Source organism: Loxodonta africana, chromosome 10 (genome assembly GCF_030014295.1).
Source record: "Loxodonta africana isolate mLoxAfr1 chromosome 10, mLoxAfr1.hap2, whole genome shotgun sequence".
In the NCBI taxonomy this organism is placed as follows: domain Eukaryota; kingdom Metazoa; phylum Chordata; class Mammalia; order Proboscidea; family Elephantidae; genus Loxodonta; species Loxodonta africana.
Window position 1 is genome coordinate 33715056 of NC_087351.1, and position 13236 is coordinate 33728291.

The window sequence follows — 13236 nt, forward strand, 5'->3', positions numbered from 1 at the left end:
AGGAAGAACCCAAGTCAAGCACATCCAAAACTGCCGCGGGGCTATTTTTTACCAAACAAATCGGGGAACAATCTCTGCTTTAGTGCACTGAGGAAAACCCCGGGTTTACGCCGTCATTAACCATGGCAGCTAAGGTGGCTTTTGGCTTCAATCTCCTAAAACCGCCCTGCGAGCGATCTTGTTAACGTAGCCCTTTGCGTCTTCTCACCCACTTCAAATATGGCCGACTAGCTCTAGTTTCCTTTACCACCTGATCCGTGACGACAGCTCCGGCTTCAAGCCCATTTCCAAAAGGGCCTCTTCCCGCAGGGCTGCGAGTGTGAATGCGCAGGCGCAGGTCATCTGCCTAGGCAAAATGGCGATGAGGCTGATGTGCGAGCGCCGGGAACTTATACTACTGCTACGGTATCAGCGTCAGGTAAGGTTGCACCCGGGTTTAGCGCCGGAATGCATTCTTGTCCCTGTGATCCGACCCCAGGGACAACTCTTGCTTGGATCACGAGCAGACGCTGACCTCCTCACCGGGACCTGCGTCTCATGACCTCGGGTCGCATGAGACGCGGAAGGGTTAGTTCTGCGCCCGCGAGCTCAGCGACCCAGTATCGTTGCCTGTTCCTGGGAACAGGTTTGGCACCTCAGCCTCGCCTGTGGGCCCCAGGATGGGTCTGGAATAACTGAGATGCAGGACTGCACTCACCAGTTATATGCCTTCGGGCCAAGTCCTCACTTCGGGCCAAGGCCCTGTCAGCCTGCTTCATGGGAAGTGAGCATATGAACGTCCTGTGCCCCCACGCTGGGAGTTCTGCCCCCGATTCAGGGGCTCCCTCATCCTTTTACCCGCTCAGTGCCACAGCATCGCGGGGATCTCGCCCTGGCCCCGGAGACCGCTGACCGCTAGGCTCCTGTTCCCAGCCGGCCAGAGCTGCAGGCGCCCGCATTATGTCCTCCTCGGGGTCGTCGGCCCCCGCTGCCTCAGTACCTCTGCCATCTCTTTTGCAGAAGCCCAGGTAAGAAGCGTTTCGTCCCTGCAGCGTTAGGAGGGGTGCTTGTTGGTTGTTTGGTTTTTCTTTTGGTTGAGGAGGCACGGGACGTAATAAAGCAGTTTTCCACACTCCCCACAGCTCTCAAAAATGGTAGCATTGGGGTGCGATTTTCAATTCGTTTGGGAAATGATTCGAAGTACACGGGGTGAGATTCACTGGTGGTGGTATATGAGATATGATTCCAGGTGTATATGTGTATTAGAAAAATTATAACTTGCATATCAAGTCCATGATTTAATGGAAATTATTTCCTTGTATAAGACCAGCTAGGTATTCTGGTTTTAAAAAGCGGGTTGTTTAAAAGAAAAATCCTAAGTATAATAGTTCCAACATACAGCAAATATCATGAGGGTGGTACGCCAATGACTGAAGTTTGGGATACACTTATACAAGAAATGGAAACCCTGGTGGTGTACTGGTTAAGCACTACCTGCTGCTAACCTAAAGGTCTGCAGTTGGTATCCATCAGGCGCTCCTTGGAAACTCCAGGGGGCAGTTCTACCCTGTCCTCTGGGGTCACTATGAGTCGGAATCCACTCGACCCCAACAGGTTTGGTTTTTTTGGTTCATACAAGAAATAGCTTAACATGAAGTGAGGTCTTACTCTGAGTAACTTACCTTCCTGCATATAGGAGAAAATAAGATGACAAAACTTTTTAAGGTTTAGCTGTAGTCTAAACCTGGGAGAAGAAAGAGAGTCGAGAGAACAGAACCAAGCAATGGCTTTCTGTCCGTCTGCCCTACTGAAATGACTTCCTTTCCCACAGGTCCAGGCTTCTCCTCCAGTCGTTCCTGTAACTCTCTCACCCACAGCAGTGACTGAGGTGGCTCCTGGAGAGACTGCAGATGTAGTCCAAGCTGCTGTAGAACAGAGCTTCACTGAACTGGGGCTAGGGTCATACACCCCAGTGGGACTGATCCAGAACTTGCTGGAATTTACGCACGTTAACCTGGGCCTGCCATGGTGGGGGGCCATTGCTGCATGTAAGGGGAATATATTCTGGGCAAGGGTAGCAGGGGGGAGCCCTGGTGGTGCAGTGGTTAAGTGCTCAGCTCCTCACCAAAAGGTCAGCAGTTCAAACCCACCAGCAGCTTCACGGGAGAAAGATGTGGCAGTAAAGATTACAGCCTTTGAAACCCTACAGGGCAGTTACTAGTCAGTCCTGTAGTCACTATGCATTGGAATCATTTCGCCGACAACAGGCTTAAGTGTAGCGGAAATGGGGAATTAGGGATTGACCCTCAAAGATGGCAGTCTATAAGTGGATCAGGGAAATAGTTGCAGAAGTTTGAGGGTCAGAAAAGCAGATGATTCAAATGAGGGATAGAGGTTCATGATACATAAAAAAAATAGATGACTTATTTTTCATAAAGGGCATTCTAGAATCACTAGATCATCTGGGATTTGAGAACTATCAATATTTGAGCATGGAATTACAGTAAAGAGAACCTACTAATAGGATAAAGCTGCCCTGATTAGGGAAGGCCAGATTAGGCATTTAGACCCCAAAATTGTGAAGCCATTCATATTGCGCCTTTTTTTTTTTTTTAATTGTGCTTTAAGTGAAAGTTTTCAGCACAAGGTAACTTCTCATATAAAAATGTATACACATATTGTTTTGTAACATTAGTTGCAATCCCCACAATGTGACAGCACTTTCCCCCTTTTCCACCCCAGGTACTCTGTCCATTCGACCAGTTCCTGTCCCTTCCTGCCTTCTCCTCCTGCCTTCCGACAGGAGCCGCCCATTTGGTCTCCTGTATCTGACTGAACTAAGCAGCACACTCCTCACATGTACTATTTTTTGTTTTATAGTCCAGTCTGAAGAGTGGGCTTCAGCAATCACATTGCACCTTTTGTAAAAGACAAAAACTGCTTTAAATTGTTTCCCTCTGTTTCTTGGTACATACTGCTCCATAGGTTATCCTTTCTCTCCCCTGTGTTCAAATTTTCCCTCCTTACTGTCTACCCTGAACCTGTAAACATGCTCAAGCATGCCACATATTTGGGGTAGGGGGTGGTTCCTTCCCTTCATCCTTCTCCTTTTATGACTACCCTACCTTTCTCTCCTTCCTTTCATAGGTTTATTTTAAAAAGTGGTCAACATCCGGGGGGCAACCTGGCTTTTAGATATACCATTTCATTGTAACTGCCAGTAACATAATTGCTAGACCCACTTTTTCTTATCATACTTGACCTTTCTGCATTAGACACTACATCTTGAAATCGGCCCCTTGGCTTTAAGAAAACTTTCCTGGTTTTCTTCCTGCCTTTCTGACCACACCATTCCATCTCCATTAACCAGTCTTCCACCTACCCCTTCAATGCTGATTTCCTGGCTTCCAGGCTCAGCTCCTTTCTCTTTCTACTCCCCATCATTCATAATAATGTTAATAAGGCCGAAACCTGTATCTACCTGGTCTCTTCTCAGCCCAACCCACTTGCATATCCTACCAAAAAAAAAAAATCTGTTGCCGTCGAATCAATTCTGACTTATAGCGACTCTATAGGACACAGTAGAACTGCCCCATAGGGTTTCCAAGAAGAAGCATCTGGTGGATTCAAACTGCCAACCTTTTGGTTAGCAGCTGTAGCTCTTAACCACTGTGCCACCAGGGTTTCTAAAACCAAACCCATTGCTGTGGAGTCGACTGTGACTCATAGCAACTAAAATAAATATTAGAATGATTGGGAAATACAAAGTGTAAGAAATAGGAATGAGCTAAAGCACCATATTACTTTCTGCTCCAAGGATTTCTAGAACAGTGGCTTTCAAACTTCATTCCTGGGAGCCCCCGAGTTCTGTAAAGGTGTATCTGAATAAGGTGTAGGTCAGAGCATACATAGTCAGCTAGCCAAGCTATCTCTTTACCCAGAGCAGCCTGATTTTATCTGTTTTATATATTGGGCTGTACTTAAACAGTTGAACAGAACTGATAATTGATAATAGAAAGGTTTGAAAATCATTGATCTAGGGAAATAGATTCTGACACCTTTTTACAGGAAACAGGCAGGATTCCTGGTTATCTGCTTAGAGAAGTTAACACCAGTCTTTTGTTCTCTGCAGAGAACCAAGCCTTAAAGGAATTAAATCTTGTTGATAGTTCTAGGCTCCCTGGGCATGAGTCACAGTGTGGTAAAAGCTGGAATGAGAGAGACCCATTCAGTGAGAACCTAAAAACTTTGCATCTTCCAGCTGCAGAACTACTTTCAATTTCACTCCAACCCTGATTTGTGTTTTCCAGGTACAGTCCTTGCCCGCTGCCTGGTTTTTCCTCTCATCATAAAGGGCCAGAGAGCAGCAGCCAAGATCCACAACCACTTGCCAGAGATCCAGAAGTTTTCCACTCGAATCAGCGAAGCTAAGTTGGCAGGAGACCAGGCTGAGTGTGAGTCAAACTGCAGAATGAACGTGGGAGAGAACCACATTTACACTTTTCCTGACATTCTGCTGCAGGAAGCAGCAACCTGCAGCAGGAGATGCTACAGTTGGGCAAGTTCTAAAGACTTTTCTGCTCCCTGGGCCTAATGTGTCCAGTGACTAGCCAAGGTCGAGTAGAAATTTCATAGGCCAGATGGTGAGAATGTTCAGACGTTCACCTCCACAGACATAACCATTAGCCTATTAACTTCTCCTCACCTTCCAGTTTACAGGGCCTCCTCGGAGATGACACTTTACCAGAAAAAGCATGATGTGAAACTCTTCAGACCTCTCATTCTACCTCTGACTCAGGTGAGCAAAAACATCTCTCTCCTTACTTCATCCTGAATCCATCAAACAGGAAGCACAGAGAATTGCTGCCTCTATGCTTCGTGCACCCTTGCTCCCCAAAAAGCAGGTGTTGATATTACTCATGGCTTTCAGTAATAAGGTAATGAGAATTTCCCCTCTGCTAAAGAGTCCTGACACTGTTTATCCTCTTAATAGGCCCCAGTCTTCATCTCCTTCTTCATTGCCTTGAGAGAAATGGCCAACCTTCCAGTGCCCAGCCTCCAGACAGGTGGCCTTTGGTGGTTCCAGGATCTTACAGTATCCGACCCCACCTACGTATTACCACTGGTAGTCACTGCCACCATGTGGGCTGTCCTTGAGGTAAGCCCAGGCTGGCCAAGTGCCTGGCCTACAAAGCTGATGGCTCTAGTGAACTGGGAATGGGGGTAAAACAATTGTGCAGAATGGTTATTCTTCACTCCCTAGAGAATATAGATGATGGGTAAGAAATTAGAGCCAGATTCACTAAAATTGACATGCCTTTGCTATTCCTCTGGCTTTTCTTTTCTTTGGCAGCTAGGTGCTGATACAGGTGTGCAAAGCTCTGACCTTCGGTGGATGAGAAATGTCATTAGAGTGATGCCGCTGGCAGTCTTGCCCATAACCATCCATTTCCCCTCGGTAGGTAATGGCACAGGAGCTGGCTCCAAGCTCTTCCACCTAGCCTTGCCATTTCCTAGCAAGCTAACCAGAGATCCCACTTCTGAGTACCTTCTCTTTGTTCTCACCCAGGCAGTGTTCATGTATTGGCTCTCCTCCAATTTGTTTTCCCTGGGCCAGGTGGCCTGCCTCCGGATTCCAGCAGTACGCACTGTCCTTAAAATCCCCCAGCGTGTGGTGCATGACCCTGAGAAATTGGTTCCACGGGAAGGCTTCATAAAGAGCTTCAAACAAGGTAAGGACTAGTCCTCTGTGAAATGGGACCAGGGGAAGTGGTGTAAAAAATGGGTGCAGGACTGACTCTTCTCTTTACACAGGCTGGAAGAATGCCGAGATAGCACATCAAATGCGAGAGCGTGAACAACGCATGCAGAATCACTTGCAGCTAGCAGCCAGGGGTAATCTTTTCAGTATAAATTCCGTCCTTTGTTTCTTCCCCTCCTTTATTCTTCAAAATTTATTTTCTCTTCTTTCCCCAGGCCCGTTACGACAGACCTTTGCCCACAACCCTCTGCTACAGCCTGGAAAGAATCACCCTCCCACCACGTCAGACAGCAGCAGCAGCAAACCAAAGTCAAAGCAGCCCTGGCGGGACACACTTGGCTAACTTATGTTCCCTGCTTATACTGGCAGGAACTCTGTCTCCTGAAAGACTCAGCCTCAGAGCAAGGCTTGATGCTGTGCCCTTACCCCAATCCTAGGAACTGTGGGACACAGAGGTGTTCATTTTAAAAGCGGATTCCACTACAGTTTCTCATACCTGTGTGTAGAAGAGAACACTGGGAAGCGGGTGATCTCCCCATCCACAGAATTAGTAAATTCCTGTACTATATGCTGCTTCTGATACTTATTAAACAGGGAAATGGGTTGTATACTTCAGAAAAATGAAGACTGGGTTGGGAGCGATTTTGCAGTGTCTCAAAACGTTTTTAACTGGGCATTAAGACCCTAAACCCCCACCCCATAGATGGTAGATGTGTTGCTGCTATCTGCATTTGCATTGCAGTGATAGGGTATGACTGATGAGTTGAGATTTTATCTAAATTTGTTGCCCCCAAAATTTAGACTTTATCCAAAGTTATGTAAATTCGTTGCCCCCAAAACTCCCTGTAAAATTTCTTTTAAGAAGTAGGTATGCTCAAATTCTTACTGATAGTTAAAAAGTTAATGTTGTTTTTATTAACAGCCTAACATTTTACTGTGACAGTTTAGGTGTTCCTCCTGTCTGCCTTGTATGTGTAGAGATTGGTTGCATCAACCTTCAGCCACTGGCTTGGGAGGGAACACTCAGATACTTTCAGGCATAAGATTGTTTTGTCTTTCTGCCATTCCAATAATGGAAGCTATCCTAAAGATGCTATAGCAAATGAAGCAACTGAAAGCATAGGAATATATCCCTTTTATTGTTGTCCAGCACCTGTGACAGTTTCCTATCTCTCTAAAAGAGTCAAGAAGCTCAGAGCATTACTGGCCCTTTTAAAGGAAAAGGAGATTGGGTCAGCACAACCCAGAGGTGAGTCAGCATCTTAAACACCTAGGAATGTGCTACGAGAACCATCAAACCCACCCTTGACATGCTCCCCACCACAGCCTGCTTTACCATTCCCTTAAAAAAAAAAAAAAAAAAAAAAACCTGGAACACTATATAGCAAAACAAATAAATTACTTTCCATCTCTCAAAAAACAAGTTCACAAGGTTATTGAAGCTGCCTTGACCAGGCATCTGGTAGGTGCCTCCAAAGAAGTTAGCTTTCCTTTTCAACTTCTTGGCTCCAGCTAGTAGGAGACAAGAGGTCCTCATATCAGGACTCACAGTGGTATTTAGTTAGACTTGGGGTCTCGTTGCTTAGGCATCTCTTCCCCATCTTCCAAATCCATCTCTGTAGCAACTGCCATACATAGGACCTGGAGGTACCTTGTGGTGGATGCTGTAAGAAGAAATTTGAGTCAAAACTGGGAAGAGGTCAACTGGGCACTGGATAGAGCTGGGCCTGGGGGGAATGATTCAGTTAAGCCCCAGGGTTAAGAACAGGAAGGGGCTATGGCAAAGGTGATTTGGAGCCTAGATGTGCAGAAATAGCTGAGCTCACTTGAGGATCCCAGGCTTACCCACAATCCTTCGGAGGCAAAGAGGTTGTTTGTGTTCTGGCACTCTGATGATGAAGAAATAAAAGGGCAAGCCTGAGAGGGCAATGCCAATGCCAATGAGGGAGTTGATGGTATCACTGTAAAGTGGAACAGCCACCAGGAAGATGGTGCAGAGGCAGAAGACAATGGGGAAGAAAAGGCTGAGCTAAGGGCACAGAGGAAACACAAATGAAGATTAGACAACTCAGGATTCTTAGCCAAAATAACCACACCCTCTGTGAAGATCAGAGCACTGAACCTTCTTTCCACCCCTTCATCTCCGTACCACCACCACGTCCTAAGCAAAGGTTTCTAAATAAATGGTCTCAGTCTCCTATCGCAGCAGCTCTAGCAGTTCAGCTGGAGCAGAGAGAATGATCGAGGTGAGTTACCTTAAGAGGTCGAGGCCAGCCAGGCTCCTTCCAGCGCAGATAAAGCTGGCCCACAATAGAGAGCCCCACAAAGAACCAGTAGCTGAAGCTGTAGTAGTTAATAAGCTGGAAGATGTCCTCCACACACAAGTAGATCAGTGCCATGAGACCCTGTAGGCACACAAGCCACCTGTCAGAGCCTTTGTTTTTCAAGGCAGTTTTCACTCCCCGTTACCCCCCTGTGAAATCCTCAGTCTTTTCTCATCTGTTCTTTTCCCTATCCACCCTCTTGACCAGCCTAGTTTCTGTACCTCCTTCCTTCTCTATGAGAAGCCAATAACCTCTCAACTGCTTTTTTAGCCCATTCAAACCTTTGCCAAGTTAACCTATAAAGCACAGCTCAAAACATAGTCCCTGAAAAGCCTTTGGTCTAAGAGCCCCTTCATAACAGCTCCAACCTACATTCCAGTTTTTATCTCCCACTACCCAGCTCCACACTGTTTTACCTCCTCAGGATCTTCTGGTGCTGTTTCTCTTACCCATCTCTACTGTTTATAATTCCAAGCTTCAAAATCTACTTCAAATACCCTTCCTGCAAGAAGTCTTCCCTCATTCACCCTCCATCCCTCTGGAAGTGATCATTTTTCCTTTGAATACCACATCGTTCACTATCTTCCACTGCACTCATTTCACTACAGTATATATTCCATGTACTACAGTGTGCCTTATCTTAGACCAGAGGAAGTTGCCATTCAGAAGATAGAGTGTTTCTACATAACCACTGTACCAATTAGCACAGTGCCTTGTACACAGTGGGTGTTCCTGCAGTAGTTTTTCTCTTAGAATCTCCTTTAGAACTTTAAAAGAAGCTAAATAAGTCACATCTGCTGTACTAAAGTTTCTCCCACAAGCCTCTTCTCGCTTTCAACGTCATCCTTGAGATTACTTACATTGAAGAGCAGAGAAGGTACTGGTGTGAACCGCTCAACATGAATCATGCAGATGGCATCAGGAAGATGACCTTCTCTTGAACCCACAAAGAAAAGCCTAAAATAGATAAAATCGTAAGACATGGTACACCTGACACACAGTCCTGCCTCTCTCCCATCCCTTCTTCAAAAGAGTTTGAAAAATGTAGAATGGAGTTCAGTATTGAGATGAGTGAGAACTAGAGGCTGCCAATGGAAACAAGAAAAGGCCGTGGGTATCATCTGGGGGACACAGGTGGTAGACTCTGGGTCCTGTAAGTCCTACCATTCCCTGCCATTCCTCCTCATAATAAAAAAAACATAATACCCCCCAATAAAAGATACCACTTTTACCTAGAAGCAGCCACAATGGAGGCATTGAGGCCACCAAAGCAGGATAATGCAACTGCCAATGGAATTGTCCAGTTGAATACTCCAAAAATCTGGTCTGCAAAAGACTAAGGGAAAGGAATGGAAAAGAGTCATCAGCAGTGCCTATAAGGGATGAAAGGCATGAGCATGTATGCCCCAAATTCCCTTTACTGGAACCCAACGTTCTTCCACAACGGGTAACGGGACTTTCCACATCCAGTATCCTAAGTGTATCCCTTCCAGGCTATCTACACCCTTTCAAGAGCTGGAATATACTCAGGAGCCCACAAACACACCCTCGGTCTTTTGCTAGTCAGAAATCTTACCACAGCAACAGCATCACTGGCCAGGATGTCTCTCATGTCCAGCACGGTGTAATAGGCCACATTGGTCAAGATGTAGATGATGGTGACAATGGGCATGGAAATGCCAATGGCGAGTGGCAAGTTCCTACAGCCAAACAGGATAAAGGATATATTAGTCCCATGGTCCAATCCCTATTTCTGCTTTAATCCTTAGATTCTTTCCCTGTCATACCATCTTTCCAGGGATGGGGCTTCCTGCTGCAATTCTCTAGTGCCTTTGCCTCTGAAATAGCCTAGGATACTGGCTCAAGCCCTGAAGCTTCAAACTCTTATGAACAAAAGAACATCAGGGAAAGGGCTAAGCAAATGAAAGAAAAAGGATTAACAAAGAACTATGTCACAGCTGTCTGGGAAGAAGTACAGCCAGAATGCTCATTAGAAGCAAGGATGGCAAGACTTCATTTCACATACTTTGGGCATGTTATCAGGAGGGACCAGTTCCTGGAGAAGAACCTCATGCTTCGTAAAGTAGAGGGTAGGCAAAAAAGAGGAAGACCTTCAATGAGATGGACTGACACAGTGGTTTCAACAATGGGCTCAAATATAACAACGATTGTGAGGATGGTGCAGGACCAGGCAGTCTTTCATTCTGTTGTACATAGGGTCTCTATGAGTTAAAACTGACTCAATGGCACCTAATAACACAACACGTCACAGCACAGTAATAGCACAGGAAAATGGGAAGTTTCTTTGACTTGTTTTTTACATTGAAAGGTCTCTTGATGTCAGTATGCCTTCTTTAAGACTGTTAACACTGGAAAATGTGTCTTAAGCTTGGAAAGTATAAAAAGAAATTATGAAATCTAACATCTCCCTTCTCAGTAGGAAGAACAGCGTACATATCTGAACAAGCAACCTGGGAAATATGTCCACCCCATCCCTTCCTCAGTTTGAGAACCTTGGGTGCCATCCTAACTGGTGGCCAAGAGAGACAGAAAGATGTCTCAAGATTCCTCTACCCCAACAAGGCCATCTTCTTTATAAACATCCTTGACAGTGAGAATGCCCAAAAAGAAGAGGGGGCAAATACTATCCAGTCATTCAGCTTCTGTCCAGTAGGTGGAAGCACCATGCAAGCCTGGATCCTGCTTATGATCTCTGCTCTCCAAGGTTGCAACACTGGATGTGTACCAAGAGTGTTCTTTGTTTCTCAAAGCCAAAAGGGGCTTATTGGTATGAGAATTGTTATTCCTTTGACTTGAAAATTTATAGAAACTCCATTCCCTGGAAGATTTTAGTTCCCAGAATTGGAATTTTAGAGCCAGGATTTTAGAGCCCTGGAGGTCACATAATTCAACTCCCTCCACTACAGATAAGAAAGCAGGCAAAGAAATGGTGAGTGACTCCCTCAAGGTCATCTAGCTAATCCATGGAAAGAAGATTCCAGGCCATTGACTCCCTGTCCAGTGCTCTTTTCACCCTGAATGACTACAGAATCATTTAGAGTAACACTACCGTAGAGAGGTGATATAGTTGAATCACTGAGACAATACCACGTTGTCCGTATGAATTTGGGAAACAAGGAAGGATCAGTTCAATAGAAGTCTTCTGGAAATCTATAGCCTGAAGTTGGGGATAAGGGTGGGTGAAAAGATCTATCAAGGAAGATCTATAAAAAAGCATACATAAGCTAGCAATAAACCCATACATCTATGGTCCAAACCACAAAAAAACAAAAATGCAGACACCAGAAAATTTACATCTCAGCTCTATCACTGTGTGACCACGGACAAGTTACTTCTCTGGGCCTCGGATTCGTCTGTTAAAATGGGACTGATAAAATCAACCTCAGAAGCAGTTGTGGTCAGCTTCCTGGCACACAGCAGGAGCTCAATAAATGCTGTCTACCATTACTGCTGTGGAAGGCTGACGGTGAGGTACCTACCTCTCAGGATTCTTGATCTCTTCGGTGACATAGTTGAGGGTGTCCCAGCCCGAGTAGGAGAACAAAGCCGAGTACAGGGCCAGGGCAATGTCACCCATCGCATATGACGAACCCTCAAAAGAATTCTCAAAGTGAGATGAGGCTCCTGGAACCCAGAGAACATTGAAAGGCAAAGTATTAGTGGCCCAGCTCCCCAACTTCAAGGTGATCCAGTAAAGAAGTGAAAGAATATGGTTATAACAGGGGATAAACAGCTTATAACACCTTCAGCAGCAACAGTACCAGTGAAGGAACAGGTAGAAGAGTGACATCTACAGAGATGGGCTGGAATGGAGGGAACAGCATGGAGCTGTTGACTGCCTGGGCTGCCTTCAAGGCTAAGAAGTCACCAGGGAGCAGAAGGGCTGGAGTACAGGAGTGCTGCAGCTCCGTTATGCACCCTGCCTGACTTCTGCCCCCTTTCTAACACCAGACAGAGGTGATACAGGGTAGAGAACGGCAGGGCTCAATATACCCAGGTCAACAGAGGATCTGTCAGGTAGGTATTCATACCGGAAAACTGGAGAGGAATGGAACAAGGAGTTAATTTCTTCCCTTGCCCACTCCCAAGGACAGAAAAATAGCCACGGCATTTGGGTTCAGCAATCAGCAAAAGCCAACTCCCAGGGCAGGACTGTGAGCCCTTTTGCCAAGATCAGCCTCCTCTGGGAGGCAGCATGCATAGAAGTTAAGCTACAGGCTTTGGCGTCAGTCTGTCCTGGACAAATTTCAGTTCCCCACTTGCTATCTAGTGACTCAGTCAAGTTACTTAACTCTGCAGCCTCAGTTTCCTCATCTGTAAGACAGGGATAATAATAGTACCTACCAAATAAGGTTATTGTGAGAATTAAATAAGATAATAGAGAGCACTTAGAAAAGTGTGGCTCATCGAAAATGCTTAACAAATGTTCACTGTTATTATTTCTTACCCTGGCTAAGTCTAACAATGCCTGCAATGATGACCGCGATCAGCGCCAATACTTTAGCATAGGTGAAAATATCTTGCACCAGTGTTCCCCACTTGACATAGGCACAGTTAATGAAGGTTAAAAGACCTGAAAGAAAAAGAATACTGATTGGTAACTGTCCCTATCACCCAGAGGACACTGGACTCTCAAGCAATTTTTCCAGTATTAGTCATGAAGATAGACCCTTTATCCAAAGACAGATCAGGGTTCAGGCTCTAACCCGCTCTATATTGGAAACCTCTGCCCCAGAGTATCCTCACCATTATCATTCAAAGGCACTTCCTGAAGGCCTGTGTACAGAGCTCCACCACCACCACCACCCCAGCACCTTGTATGGGAGACATGAAACAAAGTGACCATGGATCTGATAACATACAAAAGCGCACACAAATTCCCAATCACAGCAGTGGGAGGCAACGGGTAGTTGTACAGGATTAGTGATGTTTTCCGGCTGTTGGCTCTGAAAAGTCACAGTCACTCCCTTTCCCCGGACATGGGCTCCAGGACCCAGCACGCTGACTCTGCGGTGTTATTGCTGAGTTTCGTTAACCTTGATGAATCCTGTTATGATTTATCCAATGTCTGGGCCAGCAGGTCAGGACGTGTGGCCAAGGATTGGCAGCAGGGCCAGGCTTCCTGCCGACACATTGCCTGCCAGCTCAGCT

General features: G+C 45.8%; 2 protein-coding genes across 13 annotated transcripts in view; one reads left to right on the forward strand and one right to left on the reverse strand.

Annotated features, from left to right (window-relative positions):
• Window positions 1-297: 297 nt before the first annotated feature.
• On the forward strand, window positions 298-6361 carry OXA1L (OXA1L mitochondrial inner membrane protein). The gene is made up of 10 exons (XM_003420931.4): window positions 298-418; window positions 846-1007; window positions 1811-2027; window positions 4290-4433; window positions 4692-4777; window positions 4973-5137; window positions 5333-5437; window positions 5549-5711; window positions 5794-5874; window positions 5956-6361. The coding sequence occupies exons 1-10, from the start codon at window positions 356-358 to the stop codon at window positions 6081-6083; spliced, it is 1314 nt and encodes a 437-aa protein (XP_003420979.1). The 5' UTR covers window positions 298-355; the 3' UTR covers window positions 6084-6361.
• A 497-nt stretch (window positions 6362-6858) lies between these two features.
• Window positions 6859-13236, reverse strand: part of SLC7A7 (solute carrier family 7 member 7) — a 40390-nt gene continuing 34012 nt past the window's right edge. For all 12 annotated transcript variants that reach the window (XM_023540067.2, XM_023540068.2, XM_023540066.2 and 9 more), the window contains 8 exons: window positions 12533-12658; window positions 11565-11709; window positions 9641-9764; window positions 9297-9400; window positions 8925-9021; window positions 7996-8145; window positions 7586-7769; window positions 6859-7404 (listed from right to left, as the gene is read on the reverse strand). In XM_023540067.2, coding sequence (XP_023395835.1) covers window positions 7298-7404; window positions 7586-7769; window positions 7996-8145; window positions 8925-9021; window positions 9297-9400; window positions 9641-9764; window positions 11565-11709; window positions 12533-12658 — 1037 coding nt within the window. In that variant the 3' untranslated portion in view covers window positions 6859-7297. The remainder of the gene's footprint in view (window positions 7405-7585; window positions 7770-7995; window positions 8146-8924; window positions 9022-9296; window positions 9401-9640; window positions 9765-11564; window positions 11710-12532; window positions 12659-13236) is intronic.

Excerpts from the sequence above, each read along its gene's own strand:
- OXA1L (XM_003420931.4), top strand. The coding sequence starts at position 356 with ATGGCGATGAGGCTGATGTGCGAGCGCCGGGAACTTATACTACTGCTA. Across the intron at positions 4,778-4,972 it reads TCATTCTACCTCTGACTCAG|GCCCCAGTCTTCATCTCCTT; the intron begins GTGAGCAAAAAC and ends TCCTCTTAATAG. Across the intron at positions 5,875-5,955 it reads CTTGCAGCTAGCAGCCAGGG|GCCCGTTACGACAGACCTTT; the intron begins GTAATCTTTTCA and ends TTCTTTCCCCAG.